At 41.6% G+C, this 20,554-nt stretch overlaps 1 protein-coding gene and 1 long non-coding RNA gene across 5 annotated transcripts in view; both read left to right on the forward strand.

Annotated features, from left to right (window-relative positions):
* Positions 1-17,016, forward strand: part of nav3 (neuron navigator 3) — a 181,751-nt gene extending 164,735 nt beyond the window's left edge. For 3 of the 4 annotated variants that reach the window (XM_062382744.1, XM_062382746.1, XM_062382747.1), the window contains 14 exons: positions 1,493-1,516; positions 1,987-2,153; positions 3,453-3,606; positions 4,779-4,965; positions 7,386-7,483; positions 7,580-7,675; positions 8,456-8,624; positions 8,838-9,073; positions 9,848-10,002; positions 10,210-10,281; positions 10,834-11,030; positions 11,252-11,370; positions 11,540-11,743; positions 13,023-17,016. In XM_062382744.1, the coding sequence (XP_062238728.1) occupies positions 1,493-1,516; positions 1,987-2,153; positions 3,453-3,606; positions 4,779-4,965; positions 7,386-7,483; positions 7,580-7,675; positions 8,456-8,624; positions 8,838-9,073; positions 9,848-10,002; positions 10,210-10,281; positions 10,834-11,030; positions 11,252-11,370; positions 11,540-11,743; positions 13,023-13,142 (1,998 nt within the window). In that variant the 3' untranslated portion in view covers positions 13,143-17,016. The remainder of the gene's footprint in view (positions 1-1,492; positions 1,517-1,986; positions 2,154-3,452; positions 3,607-4,778; positions 4,966-7,385; positions 7,484-7,579; positions 7,676-8,455; positions 8,625-8,837; positions 9,074-9,847; positions 10,003-10,209; positions 10,282-10,833; positions 11,031-11,251; positions 11,371-11,539; positions 11,744-13,022) is intronic. The other variant, XM_062382745.1, reaches the window with a different exon arrangement.
* Positions 17,017-18,176: 1,160 nt separating this feature from the next.
* LOC133948951 (uncharacterized) lies at positions 18,177-20,023 on the forward strand. The gene is made up of 2 exons (XR_009920106.1): positions 18,177-18,407; positions 19,346-20,023. It is a non-coding gene; the product is annotated as an uncharacterized LOC133948951 (long non-coding RNA).
* Positions 20,024-20,554: the final 531 nt, after the last annotated feature.

A 20,554-nucleotide genomic window follows, 5' to 3' on the forward strand; every position in this document is an offset into this window, starting at 1 on the left:
ACATGCACCTGCTATGGGGTAGACAAAGAGAACATTTGCTCGATGCAGTGCCCATCTCCTGTTTCTCCTTCTACTGAGGAATTAGTCCACAAATAACCACAAATCCAGTCTATAAATGCACGTCCACCACCATAAAGCTCCCTCCTCTCCCGCTGTCCTTCTCTCTGACGCTGCTGCTCTCTGCCTCACTCTACAATAGCAGCTCAGTGTCCCCGGCTGAAAGCTTATTTGCTGCAGCCCACTGAGTCAGACAGATGACATATTAGAAGTTTCATCTCATCCAAAGCTCACAGGGCCAGAGCCAGCTCTCAGTCTCTGCTGCAATGCAAAACGCTTGCCCTTGAAATGAAATGCATGCAAACAGCCCAAAAGTTCACCACAGAGTGTGACACCCAAGCCTGCCATGTTAAGTTAGATACCCCCCCAAAAGAGTCAGGCTCATGATTACAAATCAATCCCTTATTTTAGCAGCTATAAATTATTCATTTGCATTAATTCTGATTTGGTGTGCCCGTGGACCCAAAACGTGTAGCTGAACTGGGGAGAGTGGGATTTGAAATGGAGCAGGGCAGCAGCAGAGGGAATGTGCAATGAACATGTTATCTACTCTTCAGTGAGGCACCGACTTAAACATGAACGTAAGCATCTGACCTGTTGAAGCGTCCTCAAGCAGGACATGGACTCAGGGTCAGTTCCCAGCAGTTGATATCTGACCTCAGGGTGGAAGGTATGGGCTCTCAGTTTTTGCCAAAAATCCAGTTCGAGCAAATTTGGCATGACACCACAATCCATTCCAAGATTTTCCAAACCTCGCATTCACGCAGTCGGACGAGTTTGAACACTGTCCGTTGCTCATAGCCGACAAACAGCCTCACCTTTTATTAAGCATATACACTAGGCTTCAATACATACTGGAGTCTGTTTCAGAAAGTAAAAGGTAGTATTGAAATGTTTAATTTATGTAGTGCATTAGTACTGTATTTGTGTGATGTATTATGTATAATAATGGTTCATACTTGTTCCACAGAACATCTCTTACTTTGGTACTGCAGGGGCTGTCATGAAATGCAGAAAGGGGAAAGTGTTTTGAAAAAAAAGATTGACATATTCATTTAAGCATGTCATTTGAAGTCAATGGCATGTTAAATAGTCATAAGTGCTTCCTTTCCATGAATCCCACTTTTGTAAAACACTTTTTTAAGTGGTAGTTAACCAAAGTGTTTCGACCATCAGGTCTGTGGATGTCTCTTTCACGTAAATGGGAGAATTAAAAAGATAATGGTCTGAAAGTCATCATAATAGCGCTCATAATTTTTTTTCATAATCCCTGCTAAAGCAATAACCGTATTTTCTTTGAGTGAAATCATACAGTTGCTCAGTAAATCACACACATTTGCAGCAATTATCCTGACTCAGCAGGGAGTTTGCAGTAGCAGCAACCAGGAGTACGTGTTTTTTGTCACTTAACGTTGGGTGTGTTCTCCATCTCCAGGTGGCTGACTCCATCCCGGCTCAGGTCAGTGGATTCCAGAGTGTCTTCTCTATGTTTGCAGTGGTTGTTCCCCATTTCCTTCTCCCCTCGCTTGACCTTATTGGTTCCTTCTTCTCCTCCTCTCAGAGCAAGCTCTTCTTTCTCTTTTCTGGATACGTCGGCATGGAAACAACAACCCTCCCCTTTTCTTCCTCTCTTGTTAATTTTGATTGCCTGTTCAGTCTCATTTCTAGGGTCATTAAAGCCTTAAAGCCCGAACTCCCCTTCTCCATTTCTCATTTCCATCTCTACTTACGGCCTTGCTTTCTCAATCCCTCTTTACCTAAACCAGACAGTGACCATTGCTTGGACACAGCACTGAGTAACTTCCTGATCTGGCAGGATGTGATGTCATCTAAACTCACTCTTAATAACAGGCATGAAGTGCTCATGGACATCGTTTGGTGGCCGTATTGACGTCTTTGCCCCTGTGTGTTTGTTTTTCTGTCTTGCAGTTACGCAGTTCCTTCAAGCAGGCATTCAGCAAGAAAAAAACCAAGTCCCAGTCGGCCCATGACGAGATGGAGGAGATGATTGACTCGCTGCCGTCTTCGCCCAAACTGCAGCATGACAACAGGCAGGGCAGCATCCTCACGCTGCACTCCTCGCCCTCCACCACAGAGTGAGTTTTCCCAAATGCAGATACACCCACATCCACTCCCACACAAATTAGCGTATATGCAAGAAACACACTTGCACGACACATGTACATATCGATGCATACTATTAGAAGAACATCTCTACATCTGTGTTTGTTTTCACTATTATTTTTGTTTTTTTCACAATTGTCTTTAATCCCTCTCCTTGCTTTTCTTTTATTTTTCCTTTGACCTTTCTGTTCATGCTTCTCTTTAACATCTCTCCACCTGCTGTAGCAAGTGCATTTGCGATAGCAAGTCCTCCCCTATTTGGACACCAAAGAAAAAGCAAAACGGCCATGTTGTCTACAAGCACAGATCTCGGTAACAGGCACTGTGTGGCATGCTCCCATGGCCTGTATGTGCAGTGGGGTGTGTTGGTGTGATTGACTTTTGCATCCTAATGATGCAAAAACCTCCGCATGTGAGAGGTGATGGAATTTTACTGGCACACAATCTGGACCAGAACCTTAAGTTATCTAAGCGAAAGTAGTAGTTGGTCGAATTAAGGATTTAAATGATAAGTAGTGACAATTTTCGTACTAATGCCAATGCAAATTGGCTCTATGCCACTGCAAGTAAGCATGCAAGTATTCTGTGTGGTAGCTGCTGAGATCAGTTGTTGAGATCTCCAACGTGGCTTTCTAAGGGCAGAGCATGTGGCACTTTTTGAACCTGAAATGACACAGTAAACAACTTGAGTGTGACAAATTTCTGTTTTGATTTTGATGTAGTAAATTAGCACAGTGTCTAACTTGAGTTATTGTTTTAGATCTCTTCCTGCTGAAAATTACAATTGATGATAAGGACATGGCACCAATAACACATTTGTTTTTAAAATCCTGCAGTGAATGAGTTCTCCTGCATTTTAACTGTTTTTGCCAAATAAAGAAAAATCACCTTATATTAATACTTATCACAAAGAAGAAAAATCACAATGTACCTTGGTTACAAGAAAATCCGACAAGCAAACCTAAAAAACTCTGCAAGGTTTGGAACCACAACAGGAATATTTCCTTTACCTATTAGATTCCTTGACTGCAAAAATAATGGAGTATTGTTAATGCAGTGGATTCGTTGTCCCAAATGCCTCACTTCCTCATTCACCTCCTTGTGGAACCTACCTATACAGTTTTCACCGCCGACTCCAGCCTCCCTCCAAACTTCACAACTTCAAACTTCAGCTCTTTAATTTCCTTCAAGTGTGTGTGTGTGTGTGTGTGTGTTTGGTATAACCCTTGAGGTGACCCCCTCCTCCTCCTTGTGTGTAATCCCGGTTGCAGGTTGTGCGAATGCACCGAGGCTGAGGCTGAAGTCATCCTCCAGCTGAAGAATGAGCTGAGAGAGAAGGAGTTAAAGTTGACAGACATTCGCCTGGAGGCGCTCAGCTCCGCCCACCACCTGGACCAAATCCGAGAGGCCATGAACCGCATGCAGGTGAGGATACACTGACCCGTCGGGGTCTCTTTATGCTTGACACTGAGGTAAACTGCACGGGACAGCATGACTAACTGCCCATTTGCCTGGGGAGTGTGGTTACAAGGAACAGATGTCTAAATTTGAAATTTAAATGGCCTTTTAGTCTGTACTCTGTGTTGTAGAGAAAATCTTCATCTTCTGGAGACAGAAACACCTTTTGTTGTGTCAGAGTTGCTTCTCCCGCGAAGGCTCAGACAGGCAGAACTTCTCTCGGTACAATTTATTTGGATGAAAGTGGTGTGACTCTCCCCCAGGGCACTGAAGCATGACAGCTACCAGGATGTTAACAGTGCATTCAGAGGGTTAGTGACAGGGCACCAGGATATCTAACACAGTCACTTTCACAGTGTCTACAGTACACACCTCACACTGACACTGCAATGCTCCCAGCCACCTTTAACCCCAAGTTAAATTTGTCAAGTTGTTAATTGAACAAACAAAGTGTAACTTTTCCATCAATGAGTTTCCGAGGTAAATGAGTTTCCCTAAACTAAGCTAACGGCTGCTGCATTTAACATACAGAGATAAAAAATTGAGAAATTAGCATAGTCTGCTGTAGCTTGCTGATTAACTTTTCAGGGATCACAAAGTGCACAGAGATTCATAAGCTCCAATAAATAACACTCTTCACAGACTCCACTTTGCATGCACTGTCACAGTGAACACTTTTCATAAAGGTGGAGCTGTCCGTGAAGCTGAGTAAAAAAATAATGCATTTGGTTCATTCATCCCTATTGATATAGTGCAGCAAAAGCCACCCATCATTTCACTGTAGAATCTGCACAGATGCAGTGTCATTTCATATTCTTTAAAGAAGCGAATGTTCAAAGAGCATTACCACAGAAGTCTGTGTTGAGTGGATCTTTGTGGATGTGGATTGGCTCGTCTGCAGAAGCCCATAGTCTCTCCTCAGATGCAGGGATCATGTAAGGCTCCTTATCTGAGACTTAACCTTCAGCACAAAGAGAGCCTTGAAGATCAGAAAGCTGCTTACAGCCCATAATTCAAGCAATACCGATTCTGAATAACAACATTGGCCGGCCTGTGTGAGCAGCCTGTTACCAAAGTCTTTGAGTATTCACATATTCTTTAGATTGTGTCTAATCGTATTTCTTTTTCTCAATGACCAGAATGAGATTGAGATGCTGAAAGCAGAAAATGATCGCCTCAAGTCCAGCGGTAACGCGACGCCGACGGCCACGCCCATCAAAACCGCCCGGCCGCCCTCCGAGACCTCCAGCACCTCCTCCTCCTCCTCACGTCAGTCCTTGGGGCTGTCGCTCAATAACCTCAACATCACCGACACCATCATGTCAGGTCAGTTCAGTGTCAGCGCTGGTGTCGGCAGTGCATCAGTCTGTGTCTGTGTGGATCAGTGTTCACAGGCTGCAGCTTTCTCTGAGGGGTGTCTGCAGTAAATGCGAGAGGGGTGGAAGTCAGTGAGAGGAATTTTAAGACTTTACAATCTTCAATAGTACATCTTACAATATTTCGTCTTAAGAAAAGCTGTTTGTTTGTTCTTTGTTCTATCAAAAAGTATATTCAGCTATTAATAATAAAACCTCCATCAATGGCATTGTAAGTGCTATGCTCTTCTGTGTAGTTAAGCCGTAGGACACTGTTCATGGTCTGCCGCAGCTCTCAGGGCAGAAGTTTTTTTAAGCAGCATCAAGTTGGATTAGCTCTCTCCAAACATGCCTCAGTAAATGGGAGAGAATTGTGTTTGCACTGAGAAGTGATCCGCTGCACGAAATGATGAAACCGCTCCTCTCTCATCGGCGAGGGCTAATAACCCAGCAGGAGCCTGTTGCGCACACACACACACACACACACACGAGCGCGAACATGAGGAAAATCTCTGCAGGCCTGCTCCGTTTGAGAACTGAAAGAGTTTTGTTCCTCTCACTTGTCCAATAATTAACATAGAAGGCACAGCTCTCTCCGAGGACTCGGGCCCTCGTTAATTGATGGAGGGATGAGCCAAGTGCAGTGACGCGTGGGAAGACGAGTAGGCCAGCGGGCCGTTATCACCCCAACACAGAGCCCTCGGCTAAAGGAAGCCAGCTGAATACAAATCACTCACTTCTCTCTCCAAAACGGAGCCTGGGAGTAAAAGAATGAAAAGATTTATGGTTCAAGTTGTTAGTGGTGGGATTGTCGTCAAAGGTTAAAGGTGACAAAAAAATGAGTCAAACTGGACCAATATAGAAACAGCTACTTAAATAATGCAGTGCTCTTTATTTGCAGTTTTATAATATATATATTATACTGCTGCAGTGAGGCCAATCTTATAAATGTCAATGTCAGTGACTGACTGTCAGATTGATGAAATTACACCACTGGTCATCCAGCCAAGTGTTGACCGCTGCTCTTTCAAAATGTATTGGGGAAAACTGTTTCTATAGAGTGCTGCATGAGTCCTGAAATAAGTTCCCTCAGTCAGAAGTCCATGGGTTTTTTAGATAGCTTAATAAGATGCCTTAAATAAGATGATTTACACAAGAGCAGGACATTGTCCCACAAACGTCAGGCTTTTCCTCCACATTCAGTTTAATGCACAGCAGTTGACAGTAAGGTATGAATGAGCTTCCTGTCTGAGTGATCACTTTACATGTGAATGTAACAAAGTCACAGCACAGTTCGCTTTTATCTGACAGATGAGGTTGCAGTTATTAATCAGTATATTAACAGTGTAGAGCAGCAAATTGAAAGTGCCTGCTGGTAAACATGTTGTTTTAATGAGCTGACTCTTAGTCACTATTTCATACTAATTTATAATAGTAAAGCATGGATAAGCAGCTTTGTTTGGATTTATCGCTATTAAAAAACTGTATATGTGAGCACAGAGAATTTGAGAGGAGCACACAGACAAAGGGCTCAAACAGGAAGACATCAAGCAGATCACAAAAACAACATGATGATGTCATTAGTAGTCGTTTACAGCAACAGTTCTCACGCTACATCCAACCATATAGGTTTTGACCAAGTCTTGTTCACTGTGAACAAGGAGTAGTCCCTAAACGTTAAAGCTATTGTAACTCATATTCTTATATGACAGTGAATACTTGTATGAGAGGAGTTGCTTGTAGTGATGAACCTGCAAAGATTGAGCAACTATTTCCACCGGAATTTAGTATTTTAGCATCTTTCGGCTCATCGTTTTGGGGACTGGTTTCGATGGTTTCAGCTCAAAGTTATTTTGATGCTGATTAATTATGCATAAAGTGAATTTAAATGTTGAAACATGATTCTGGTTTCTTTCTTACACCCATACAACATTTTGGTTTCCCAAAATTGTGATATTTGTGAACTGACGGCTGGATGAATGTGTTGCGTGTCAGATTTCCACTCAGCAGTTAAATATTTGGTTTCCTGTTGATGTTAAAACACACTGTCGGCTTGATCCTCTGTTACTGACGGAACTTTCATCTATCAAAGGGTTGTTCATTTCCTTATTCTTTGTCTTGCCCTTCAATCTATTTCATCTACCGACACGCAGTTCATCTTACGTTATCATTCTGCACTCTCACTAGAAATCCTTCTGAATGAGAGCACTGATTAAATGTAAAAGTAATTATCCCATGAAAGAATCCAATTAACAATCTTTTCACTTTGGGGTCTGTTTGTCCATTCCCAGCTTTAATTTGCTGGACGGCAGAGCCAGTTTGTTTATAATGAATTAATTCTCCGGCAGATCAGAGTTGGTTTTGTTTCCTAAACCAAAGTTTTATTTTCAGATATTTTACTGGATGACGGCTACGAGGGCAATCTACGCAAGGAGGGCCGGAGTGTGCGGATCGTGGTCACCGTCAGCAGCGGGCGAAGAACCACTAAGGTCAGTGCATGAAGACTTCACATTAGTACATTATTACTTATTAGTGCTTCAAACATATCTGACTCCTGTGTTTTTCTTAATCTGACAACATCATAGGCTACAAAAAACCATCAGTACCTGATTGGGTCGATAGGAGTGAGTGGAAAAACCAAGTGGGACGTGCTGGACGGGGTCATCCGCCGCCTCTTCAAGGTAAACAATGAAGGTCTTTGCTCATAGCAAGTCAGTTATTGGTAGATAAAAGTAACAGCAGACAGAGAAACACAGATATTCTAGTAGCTTTAATGATGGCTGTTCCATTTTATTAATGTCACTGAGCCAATATCCATAATGTGGCATTTCATAACTACACAAGATTTGAAATGTTATCTCCCTCTGGTCTTATTGAATCTTGTAGATGATTTTTCAGGTCATGTTCAAAAGAGTGGTTTAATAATAATTTTGGCTCATTGATATATACAAAATATTAAAATACAACTCCTCTCCATACAGAGGCCTATATTTACTAAGGACATTTCATTACTACTTATTCATACGAGCGCCTGGACTAGAATTTCATACACCACATCCTACCTCTGGATGAAGATATGAATTTATGTAATATTGATTATAATATTGTTTGCTCTTCGAAATCACCTAACCTTTGGTTTGATAAATTGGACACTCTGAATCGTATGTGTGAATGTTCTCTGATGGTGAACTTAAGGGAATTATAAACCTAAACCATGCTTAAGCTGTAAAACCAGCTCAAATAACAGAACTTTTTTATCTGTACAATGTTAGTTTGTATCACTCTTCCAACTTCACTAATGTCTGACTTATTGTGTAAGACCCACAGACAGACAAAGCAAGATACACAATCAATATGAGAAGTAACTGCAGATCTCGTCCAGCAACACTTCAGAGCCACAACATATATTAAGAATGATCAATATTGCAGCTCTTCATTTTTCCGCTCCTCCCTCCCTGCAGGAGTACGTGTTTCGGGTGGACCCTCTGACCAGTCTGGGTCTCAACTCAGACAGCATTGTCTGCTACAGGATGGGTGATGTGGTTCGCGCCCACGCCTCTGAAGTGCCTGAGCTGCTGCCGTGCGGCTACCTGGTGGGCGACAACAACATTATCAAGGTCAACCTCAAAGGTACAAAGCAAGGAGTTTTCATTCCAGGATTACAGCAGATTGACATAGAAATGTGAAATACATGCTTGTTACCCTGATAAATGTCTTGTTTTATTTCAGTATAAACCTTTAAAAGCATTTCTTGAATGCTTGCGCAAAACAATAAAAGGCATTTATACATTAATTTCCACTCTTTTCCCTCTCATTCCTTCTTTCCTTCCTTCCTCTCACTAGGAGTGAGGGAGAACAGTATAGACAGTCTGGTGTTTGACACGCTCATCCCAAAACCCATCATCCAGCGGTACCTCAACCTGTTGATGGAGCACCGACGCATCATCCTCTCAGGACCTAGCGGCACTGGCAAATCCTTCCTGGCTGCCAAGCTGGCCGAGTACATCATCTCCCAGATGGGGCAGGAGGTGACGGAGCACAATGTGGCCAGCTTCAACGTGGACCAGAACTCCAGCAAGGTATAAAGAACAGAGAAGTCTCATGTTGTTGATAAAATTAGGATTCTCAATGCATTGCTACAGTGAGTGTTCAAGTTGGTCTGTCGGCCACCTGCACCTCAAATCATTTAATATGGTCATTGAATGCTCATGTAAAAATAGCATCTCTGGAAAAATAAAGGGACTGAATTTACAACATGACATTTGTCTTTGTTGGTTTTGATCATCTTTGAGGATAATCTGCAACCTGCAACATGCCTATTTAACATAATGACTCTCAACACAGGTACAGACCAAGAGGTTAAATACCTAAAACCTTCAGTTAGAACTGAAGAAGCCTTTTAGATGAGAGGTGAAACGTTTTTTAAGTCACACAAGGAAGTCCAGTTGACTACATACACTTCTGAAGATACAATGACTTGGATGACTGAGAATCCTCAACGACATTTAAATAATGGACCTCAGAATTGTTATATCATCAATGTTATAGATTATGTTAACAGCAGATTCAGACAGTGTAAGTTTACTCATTTGTAGTTTTTCATAGTCAAAGTTCTACTGGAATAGAAAAGCTTGGACCTACAGATTTTGAGGCAGTAAATGTCGTGTCTGTTATTAAACCTGTGATATTTGTGTAATATCAGTTCGAGGATGGTGATTTACTTTAAATGTCAATACCTTCCATGAGTTTAGCATTAATAAAGAGGTAGTGGGAGCTGACATACACTCTAAGCCTTTTAAAATGCTGCATCTAAATCAGGGTGCACGTAGTGAAAGATGTTCTCCTTCCCCCAGGATCTGCGTCAGTACCTGTCCAACCTGGCTGAGCAGTGCAACTCTGAGGAGACGGACACCGAGCTCCCCACTGTGGTCATCCTGGACAACCTCCACCATATCGGCTCCCTCAGTGACATATTCAACGGTTTCCTCAACTGCAAGTACCACAAATGGTGAGCCGGAACGCTTCCTGTCTTTCTAGCCAGGAGAAACTGTACTGTGTTTGCTCTCATTATTATTGAGCTGTGTACTGTTGTTGTGAACAAGCAGGCAGTGATTTACAGAGAGGCCACACTGGTGTCCCTTTTCACCGACCCAGCAGCAACACAATGGAGCAGTTGTGAGTAACTGTGTGTTTTTGTTCTCCTTGTCTCCTATAGCCCGTATGTAATTGGGACCATGAACCAGGGAGTTTCCTCCTCTCCAAACCTCGAGCTGCACCACAACTTCAGGTTAGAGACGACACTTGATTTCAGTATATTGTGGTATTGGTGGTTTATGCTGAGGTTAAAATGCTGATGTGTGTGTAATGTGAACAAGTGTGATCGATTCCACAAACTAATTTGGTTTACTTGATTTGCTTTTATTTCACCTCTCAGACAATGTGTTTGATTTAAATTTTCTAGCAGCATGTTAGTTCTCACCGATTGTAAATGAAAACATTCTTCCAACCGGAGAGCTGTTATTACATCTTTTAGATAATTAGACTTAAAACATGAAATTCAAATTAAAAAAGTATCGTGCATGTCAGTCAGTGTTGGATCCCTTTCGGTTGGCATGTTTGACTAGCTGATGATTTGGCAAACATTATCTCCTTAGGGAAAGCTTCTAATGAGCCAAACATTAATTTAATGAGATTTGTTTTTTTTCATAGTGAATTGAAATATGCCCAAAACCTTGTAGAAATGCGTGCAAGGAAACAGTCTATGTTGCTTGATAAGGAATCTGGTTTCATGTTGCAGTGCGTTATGAGATTCACTGATTTAATTTCCCCCCCGTCGTAGGTGGGTGCTGTGCACCAACCACACCGAGCCCATCAAAGGTTTCTTGGGCCGTTTCCTGCGCCGAAAGCTGATAGAGACAGAGATCACTAAAAACATGCGCAGCAATGACTTGATTAAGATCATCGACTGGATCCCCAAGACCTGGCAGCATCTCAACGGCTTCCTGGAGGCACACAGCTCCTCCGATGTCACCATAGGTCAGTTCAAGCACACTCACACATGTGTGGTATCTTATTTCAACCACAGTCTTTCAGTCATAAATTCATATTCAGTCTTTGAATGTAAGAAATCAATTTGCATTGAAGTTATTGAGTATTGCTTGAATTAGCATGCATGTTGTTTGTCTGCTCCCTGTTTTTGGTCTTCTCTACTTCCATCCAAACAAACCCTCATGGTCTGGGCTCTTTTGTCCCTGCAGGCCCCCGTCTCTTCCTGTCCTGTCCCATGGATGTCGAAGGCTCTCGGGTTTGGTTCACTGACCTGTGGAACTACTCTCTGGTACCCTACCTGCTGGAAGCCGTCAGGGAAGGGCTTCAGGTACGTCCTGTGATCCTTCAAATTAGTTTTTATAAATATGCACTGTTATCAATGTATATATATCAGTATAATAATTATTTTATTTTAATGTAACAAAGTCGGAATAGACAAAGCTGTTTTAATTTCTCAAGTATAACAAGAGAGTGCCCCTTTTGACCCCAATCTACAGCTTTACGGTAAAAGAGCTGCATGGGAGGATCCGTCCAAGTGGGTGAACGACACGTATCCATGGAACGCCGCTGCGCTGCAGCAGGAGGGCCAGTCGCTGCTCCAGTTGAGGCCAGAGGATGTAGGATACGAAGGCTACAGTTCATCCAAGGAGGGAGCCTCATCTAAGCAAGTGTCTCAGAGTGACACTGAGGGAGACCCACTGGTGAGGGAGACATAACACACAAGCAGTTAGACATTAATCTGTGTCATTAAGGAGCACACTGTGGGGAGTTTATTTTAGGCATTTAATAAAAGAAAATCGATTATGAAAATAACAACTTAGTGGAAAGTTAAGGAACCAGACTCTATTTTAAATTGCAGTATAACAGGAAATTAAAATGAGTAAATAAGGAAAAAGAAAAGAAAAGAAGGTGTGACTGAGATGAATATATGTCCCTCATCATAACCCATTAATTACGGGATTCAATTTAATCGAATCAAATATTTATATACATTACATATACATTATTCATAGAGTTCCTCAAATCAAGGTTTCTCGTTTCCAAAGAAAGTGTCCTTTCTTCTGCTAAATAGGGAACAATAAAAAAACAAGCAGGTGAAGTTGCTTAGTACTATCAGCTCTTAGGTGAAACCTCATTACACACACAAACACACACACACACACACACACACACACACACACACACACACACACAGAGTTGCTAAATCAAGCCAGTTGTTTTTGGATGACTACCCTTTAATTCCTTTTGGGATGCAATAACCCCCCAAATGGAAATTAATTCTCTCTCTCTCTCTCTCCACCCATTTTCTCTCTCTCTCAATAGTTGATCCTCTAGTGTGTTTGTCTGTGCGTGTGCGTGCGTGTGTGCGCGCGTGTGTCCACTTTGAGCACAGGTGTGCCAAGACTCGTTTAAGGAACTCTTGAAGCAATGCACCAGCTGCAGCAGCACTGCTGCATTATTTAGACCATTAGCTCTGTTACAGGGATGAGAGGTTCTGCTGTGTTATTGTGGTGATTTACTGAGAGTTTGTTTAGAGTGCTTTTATCACAATTGCTAAATTCAAAGACTGAGGTTGTGAGTTCTTATATTGTGTGTATTTATTAGATGTAAGTACAGTGGCATCTCAGATATACTTGGAAACCTTAACCTTAGTTTAGAAACGGAAGAAATAGTTTGTAGTAGATGGTGGCGTTTTACTGGAGTTTACAGAACAACACCATATTGAACAGTGATCCTAATATTTTGCCCTGTTCATGAATCACATCAAACCATTTTATTAATGTCAGCTCTATACTTACCAAAATTGATTAATGACTGTAGAGTATAGCTAGGAGGCAGTTAGCTTAGTTGTGTGTAAGTAACTCCAAGAAACACTTTACTATGTCTTTGTGTGTATTTGTAAGTTCTCATGCTTGATCTGTCTGTAGTTCTCCATCCTCAGTCTCTGTTCCCAATCTGTTTGCTGTGTTGTGTTTGCAGATGAATATGCTGCTACGGCTGCAGGAGGCGGCTAACTACTCCAGCACACAGAGCTGCGACAGCGACAGCACCAGTCACCATGACGACCAGCTGGACTCCTCACTGGAGTCGGCACTATGAGAGCGAGAGCTGCGCTGGGACACACCGCACCCTTGGACCCCACCAGCCTGGGAACATTCAAACCCCCAACACTGTCAGATATGCCCCAAGTAGTGCACAGATCTATGGCATATGAAAAGTGTTATCATCCAAACTGTTACATCCATCGTTTCACGGTTAAACCCCTATTTTCTACATGAGGATGGTGCAATATTAAATCAAAGTATTATATGGAAAACAATCATTCAGGTTGGATCGTTTCACTTTTGCTGACATCAAACAGTGAAGATAGCGAGTAATCATTAATGGATGTATCACATTTAAAATATACAACTCTTCAAATATCTGTAGACGGGCCCTTTATCTGAAGTTGAATTCCAAAGAGTAAAAGGTTTGTGCTCAGCCGCGACGAGCCACAGGTTACTCACCATTACTTCAACTTTGGGCGTCAAAGTGTCAGAAAGAAGGGGAGAAGAGGTCGACATGACAAAACTGGGTTTTTTGTTATTTTAAAACCCAGATATATCTTCAGATGTTTACAAGGGCGGGGACAGGTTCTGTTTCTTATGTCATTCCTTGTTTAAGGAGGTGCTTCACACACACATACCAACACACGCATACACACACACACACATATACATGCACTTACAAACAGGCAGCAGGGGGAGACCTTCCTTTAATCAGTTCATGCCTTCAATAGACCAATGATCCAGCCTGCCAAAGTGTCATTGAGCAAGGCATTGTACCTCAAACACCTCTGAGGTACCTGATTTCCAACAGGAGGGAGGCAGGGAGAAGGACAACACAGTTTTTTGGGGGGTTATACAGTGCCCTCTGGTGGCTATCTTGGAGTCTCTGAGCTCTTACAAATTAGTCACAGCATCAGTTTGTTTTAGTCAAAAACCAGCAGCATGTTGTGGTTTGCTGAACTGGCTTCACACAAGTTTCTGATTCTGAATCAGGTTGGGCTGAAGAAAATTTTTTTGTCTCGATGTTTACCACTATATCACCTTTTTGTGTCTTTGCTTTTTCTAAACATAAATAGTGCACAGGCAATTCTGTATCTCCATGATGGCAAAGCCTCTACAGCCCGTCTAGATTCAAAACACTAACATTATCATAACATACTGGCAAACACACAAACACACACACACACACCCATGCGTCCCTCCAGCTCAGTGGACAGTTGAGCCTCATGGTGCTGGTCTCCAGCCCTGAACCTCTTCAGTGTCAGGCACTGCCAAGCCGCTGCCCCGCATGCCAACAAGCACAAGCAACACGCATTGTTTGTGTCACCCAGCCACATCGCTACTGTGAAGAAAAAATGGACAAGTGCCAATGTCTCTCTTTGATTAACTGCCAAATGCACACTCACATCAAAAACACACACACACACACTCACACACACTTCCCATCACAATGCAGAGCCGCCCGTGGTTGTAGACTTGGATTAAGTTGTTTCAGCTTTCCTCACATCTGAAGCATGTTGTCACGGCGCCTTCTTTTCAAACACACAACTGTATCACTTGATCATTCGCTGAGCTCCTCCCCACCCAATCAATGATTGTCCAATCACGTCTGTCAAGCTTTGGAATGTCTCCATCTTGTAGCAGAGACACAGAGAAATGAAACGGTTTTAGGATGGCGTAACTTTTTTAGCTTTTCCAAAACCAGAAAAAGAAGAGAAAAGGTGTGCTAGTGTTATCTGCACACATTAGCATGTCTCGCTAACTAGCTTAACCATGTGAATATTATGAGCCACTGTGCTTATAAGCTTTACAATACCTAAATCAGTTTCTGCAAGTGGACTTTCCCGGAACGCATGACACAGCATGATATAATGTTTGCAGCTGCCAAAGTGCACATTCAAGACCAATTTTACATGATGCCATGAAAACGGAAGCCACACAGTTTTTTTCAACCGAGTCACGAAAGTAGCGTAATTATCATCTAAAACTGCGGAGATGGAGAGCTTGACAGACGTAACAGTATCTAAAGGGGGTGGAGCTTAGCAGATGGTCCGAGCAAATAGCTGATTTCCTTTGACAACGAAACATGTAGAGTTTGCTGTGATGGAGACATTTTGAAAGTAACCGGAAAACCGCAGACTGATTATTTTTTACTCCTGCCTATATTAGTGAAATCGAGGTAGCATTTTAGTTCGGTCAACAAAATATCAGTAATAATTAAATGATTGAAGCTGACAATGTTGTGCTTGGAACTATCTGGAACCCGATTGAGAGTCTTGTGCAGCGAATCTAGAAATCTAAATTATTTCAGCTGTAGAGCTGAATAAGGGAACAATGATATTGGTGCTTTCTCACTGCCTTAAATGTGCAAGCGTTGGGGAGGCAGCTCCTCCTCCCATTGGCTGTAGTGAGAAAAAGGTGAATGATGACGATCCGCTTTCTGCTCCGTCAAAGATGCTGCTTGTCATCTTTGGTTTGTGGTCACTCCCTCTTCCTCCAAACCCCCCCCTTTCTTGTTTCTGACAGCTGAAGTATAAAAGAGTTGAAGCTGTATTTGAATTCAAAACTGACCAATATTGTAAAAACATTTAAAAAAGGGGGAGGGGGTGATTTTTCGTTGTTGCTTTGCGCCCAGTTGAGCTGGGCTCACTTGAACAGACAGGAGCACAACCACATTGTTTTGGGGTTTTCTAGCCTGACGAGCATGTTTTGAAGCTTTTTAAAGGGGATGCATTGAGACGAGACCTTTACCTTTATGTATGCGTGTATTGGACGGAAGCCATTTTGAATTTCGATTGTCCTCTCTGTTTAAACGAGTGGGGTTGGTTTTGCACACTTTGAGGTCGGGGTGGGTTGTAAATACTTAAGTCTTGCACAGTGAATCAAAGATGCATTCTGCCCTGTTGATGTTACAATATGCTTAACCCCGCTGAGTAAATTATTGTACCTACAAAAAAAAAGAAAAGAGAAATGCAAAAACTCAACACGCTGTCAGAAACAGGTGTGTGTCTTGTGGTGGTTGGATGTTTTGCCGAATGCAGGCGGCATACGGTGTACAGTAAGAAACTGATTGGGACCTCACTGACATCACAGACTGAGAACAAAAAAAAAAGAGGCACTTTTCCCCTCATCCTGCCAAAATCTTCTCCGGCTCCTCTCTGTCTTTACGAATGCCTGTTGTTTCTTGGAAGCACTTCCTCCGCGGACGTTTCAACCCGAGCTCGCCAACCCCCCGTTCGGCTGCGCGAGGCACCGAAGCTGACCTGACACACCGTACTGTATAACGCTTACCGACAACCAACAGGTGCTACTAGTCAGTCAAAGCCCATCAGAGACCAACAAGTCCCATTGTCACGACCTCAGGACAATCCTAACCTACACAATCCTACCTGTGTTCAGCTTCACGTGCCTCCGCAGCCGAGCCTCGGGTGGCCTCGCACGTGCATCTGGCCGACCTCGTGTCCTCGAAAGTGGGCGGTTGCATGCGAATGGAGCAGTTGCGGTGGTAGCAGGTTGCTCCTTAACTTAACTTACACCCCTGTAGTAAACCTGAGCTTGGCTATCCCACATTTAACCCTCTGGGCCACTCTACACTTCAGATGTAGGCCAGTAGATCCCGAGCTGTCGGAGCTTGGTCACCGGTAACAGTGTAAACTACAGTGCTAATGATCAACTGGTTATTTTCCTCCACTTACACTCTGCAGTTACATCTCAGTTGAAAACCATAGCATTTACTCTGGTTTGAGAAAGAGTTTTTCTTCTTTTTTTTGGGTGAAACATTTGTCCGTAAATGTTTTATATTTTGTACATTTGTATGTAACATATCATGTAAATAGACAGAGACAGTGATTTAACTCATCTGGAGGATTTTGTAGTCTTTGTAAAGCCCTAATAAATGGTATTTGGTGTCACACGAGCAAACGACATGCTGAGCTCTTGTCTTTTGTGTCCTTTGAGAAGCACTTGTTGTGGGTGGATGTACTGAAGTAGAAGTAAATAACAATTTGAGCCAGAGTATATGGGTATAAAGTTTCCCTTGAAAAAATGAATGGGATAGTGAATAACATCAAATATTTGTTTTTTTCTTTGAAAACAGGGATACAGTGTGTTGGCATGTTAATATTAGTGCCAATATAGTATCAATATACTGTATTATGCATTATTATTTCAGATTATCTTAAAAACATTAGAGAATATATAACAAATCGAATCTTTATATTTTTAGGACAGGACTCTACATGCTAGTGACAAAATATGAATTCAATATGTTCATGAAGAAACAGTTTGAAAGAACTGACTCTGGAAGTTGATCTAACACAATGAAACTAATGTTATTTTGAGTTTCAAAAAAAGGTTTAAAATATAGCCGCAATGTCAAGTTCCTGCAACAATGTAAAATCTCCAATGTGAGTTAAATACATCAGTTTTTCATCACCGCAATGAAAACACTGATTAGTATTAAAGTGTTGTATGATAAAGGTTTTACTTGACATCTCTTGTGTTGACAGACCGGGAGGCACCGACTGCTGAGTCCAGTGGGTAACCAGGTGATGTGTTTGTGACATCTAGTGTTAAACACAAATGATCAAAGATCACACAACACAATCCAGGATAAGATAATCCTTTATTAGTCCCACAATGGGGGAGTTTACAGCAGCAAAGAGGACAATCAAAAATAGACATCAGAACAACAAATAGAATATTATATTCTCAATTATATTCGCTATTGTAAACTAATGAAAATTCGAAAACACTTGTTTTTGTGTTATTTTGTAGGATAACTCTTGATTCGAAATCTACATTAATCTTTCCATGTATTACAATTAGCTGCCTTCTTTCTTGCTCCTTTTTCTGACAGTGTAATATTACACGATGAACTGTTTCCTCTTGCCCACAATAATCACATTTTCCGGAATAATGTTTCAAGTACTGTATAGTATATATATATATATACTTGCACAAATAAACCACAGTAAATTCCTTGTTGTCTAAACCTGCTAGGCAATAAAACCCAATTCAGATTCTGATAAGACACGGTCCATACCAGCTGGAGGCGGTAATGCACCAAATCGTTGTTTGCCAACCGCCAATGAAACCCAAAAGCAGAAGAAGAAGAAGAATCAGCAGAAGAAGAAGACCAAAGTGATCATGGGGCTGAAGTCAACTCCTGGGACTGAGTCCGAGGAGGACGTGAGCCAGTTTAAACCAGGAGCTCAAGCGTCTCTACCCAAACACTCGTACTGGTTTGACTTCTGGGTGTTCGTGCTCTTCGACATCGCCTTCTTCCTCTTCATGTATTTCATCGTCCCGTAACCAGGTGAGTGAGACTCGTTAGCTTCCAGCTGTTAGCAGAGGGCGGCTACGGAAGTGTCCAAAGCTCCCGAGCTGATAACGCAGTTAAAAGTGATGAATGGAGCCGGCACCTTTTGCTTTGGTCGTTTTTTGAGCCGTCATTTATAAACGTGTATTTCAGATAAACTTTCCAAGACCTTGAAGTATTTGATCTATTAAGCACTCACCCTAAACACTAACTTAGCCCTAGTTAATATGAGCTGAACACCTGAGGTCCCCACTGAGCTACTGTTAGCGGTGTGCGCTCAACCGTTGTTTTATTTATTTGTTCTCAAAGTGACAAACAAACTCAATGAATAGATTAAAATTGTGGTTATTTAGTGAGAATTAAATGGGAAACTCAGATTCTCGTGAGAGACACGTTCCATTTTCATCTGCACGAGTTGTGTGAGGTTGAGTTATGACTGTTCATTCATACATGAACTTCAACAGACTTTAACAACATCCAAGTGTACAATAAATGGTCTTAAGAATTTACGATCGTCCACAATAAGCTAATATTTGGTGAGTGTTCCCATCAGAGTGATATCATTTTAACTCAATTCAGTATCAGCACATGACATTACATGTCATTTGGCAGACGCTTTATCCAAAGCAAATTACAGTTAGTGCATTCAACATCTATGAGGGACAATTTAGGGGTTCAGTGTCATGCCCAAGGTACTTCGAAATGCAGATGGGGAAGAGTGAGGATTGAACCGCAGGAACATTATTTATTAGTAGTAATGATCAAAATAACCCTTATTATGTAAATAATCTCCACCTACATTCTGAGACACCCTGTGTTCACACATTGACCAGTCTGTTGTGTTGTGAATACCACCTATACCTTTGTATTCCTCACAGAATGTTTGCCCCTTGTTTTTTGTCATGGCTTTAACATTTGATTATGTGATTTTAAAGGATTGTCTCCTGGACTGTGGAGCCTGAAGACACTGAGGACTGGTCCTGCCCTTTCGTGAGGAATGCTAACCGAGCTTTGACTGACTTTTCCTGCTGCATTATCTGACACAACACATCGAGGTTCCACGCCTCGCACCATGTGCCTGGAAGTTTTATACACGTAGCCTCCTGCTTTCATATCAGAGATTTGAACCACACAACTCCCTCCTCCTGTGACCTGTTGCCAGCTGCTGTTACTTCATGGGTGGATTTATTTTGTTGCCACATGAAAAAGAAACAATTTAATTATTTATATTATTGAAAAGTGGCAATGGCATCATCAGGACTAGGAAATGTCTGACAATTAACATCTATGCTATGTATTATCACTAATATCACTAATATCGAATTATCCTAGTGGAGTGAAGCTGTGCAATGTTTTTGATGAAGTTGACACTTAAATCAGAATGAATGGGTACACATACGTATCATATTTTACATATTTTAGATGATTGTCTCCAAATAATCTGTTCAACAACCGAGTCATGGAAAGAAAAGATCAATCTCAAATCTTAAAGGTTTGATGAGATCAAGATGATCCATTGTGGGGTCACTTAGGAGAAATAACAATTTCAGTGCACTGAAATGTTGACAGTTTGCACAGTGAACATACTGCAAATAAAGTGTTTATACCAATCACTTAGTAGCACTCATTTGGTTTTAGTTTGGTGTTGCAGTTCAAGTATCTATCATCATATAGTTAATGTCCATGCTTTGATAAATTACTTCTGCTGTTAAATGTGTTATGTCCTTAAGTGGTTATTGGTCTTTATTATATCAGAAACAGTGTCACAGTGAGTATAGTTGAGTGCGAGCTTTGCTAAATCTGAACGAAACATCAAGAAAGTCCTGATCTGAAATCTCTCACTTAGTTGAAAAAGTGGTTTAACATATTGGCTGACATTTTGATATTTGTGTCCTTGTTTTGATCTGGTAAGTTTTATTGATCAAGTGTGAGCTGGCTTTTTTATCATTTGCTAACTTTGCATTTATATCTTATTTTGTGAAACACCAGGGTTTTTCTTGAAAAGCACTATAGATATAACATTTATTGCTGTTAATATTATTATTAAAGTGAGTTTATAAATTGGTAGTTAATCCCTTAAAATGCCACAAGAAAGCAACAACCATTAATACAGTGTTTATTGTGTTGCCGCCATTAGCTGCGTA

Source organism: Platichthys flesus, chromosome 23 (genome assembly GCF_949316205.1).
Source record: "Platichthys flesus chromosome 23, fPlaFle2.1, whole genome shotgun sequence".
In the NCBI taxonomy this organism is placed as follows: domain Eukaryota; kingdom Metazoa; phylum Chordata; class Actinopteri; order Pleuronectiformes; family Pleuronectidae; genus Platichthys; species Platichthys flesus.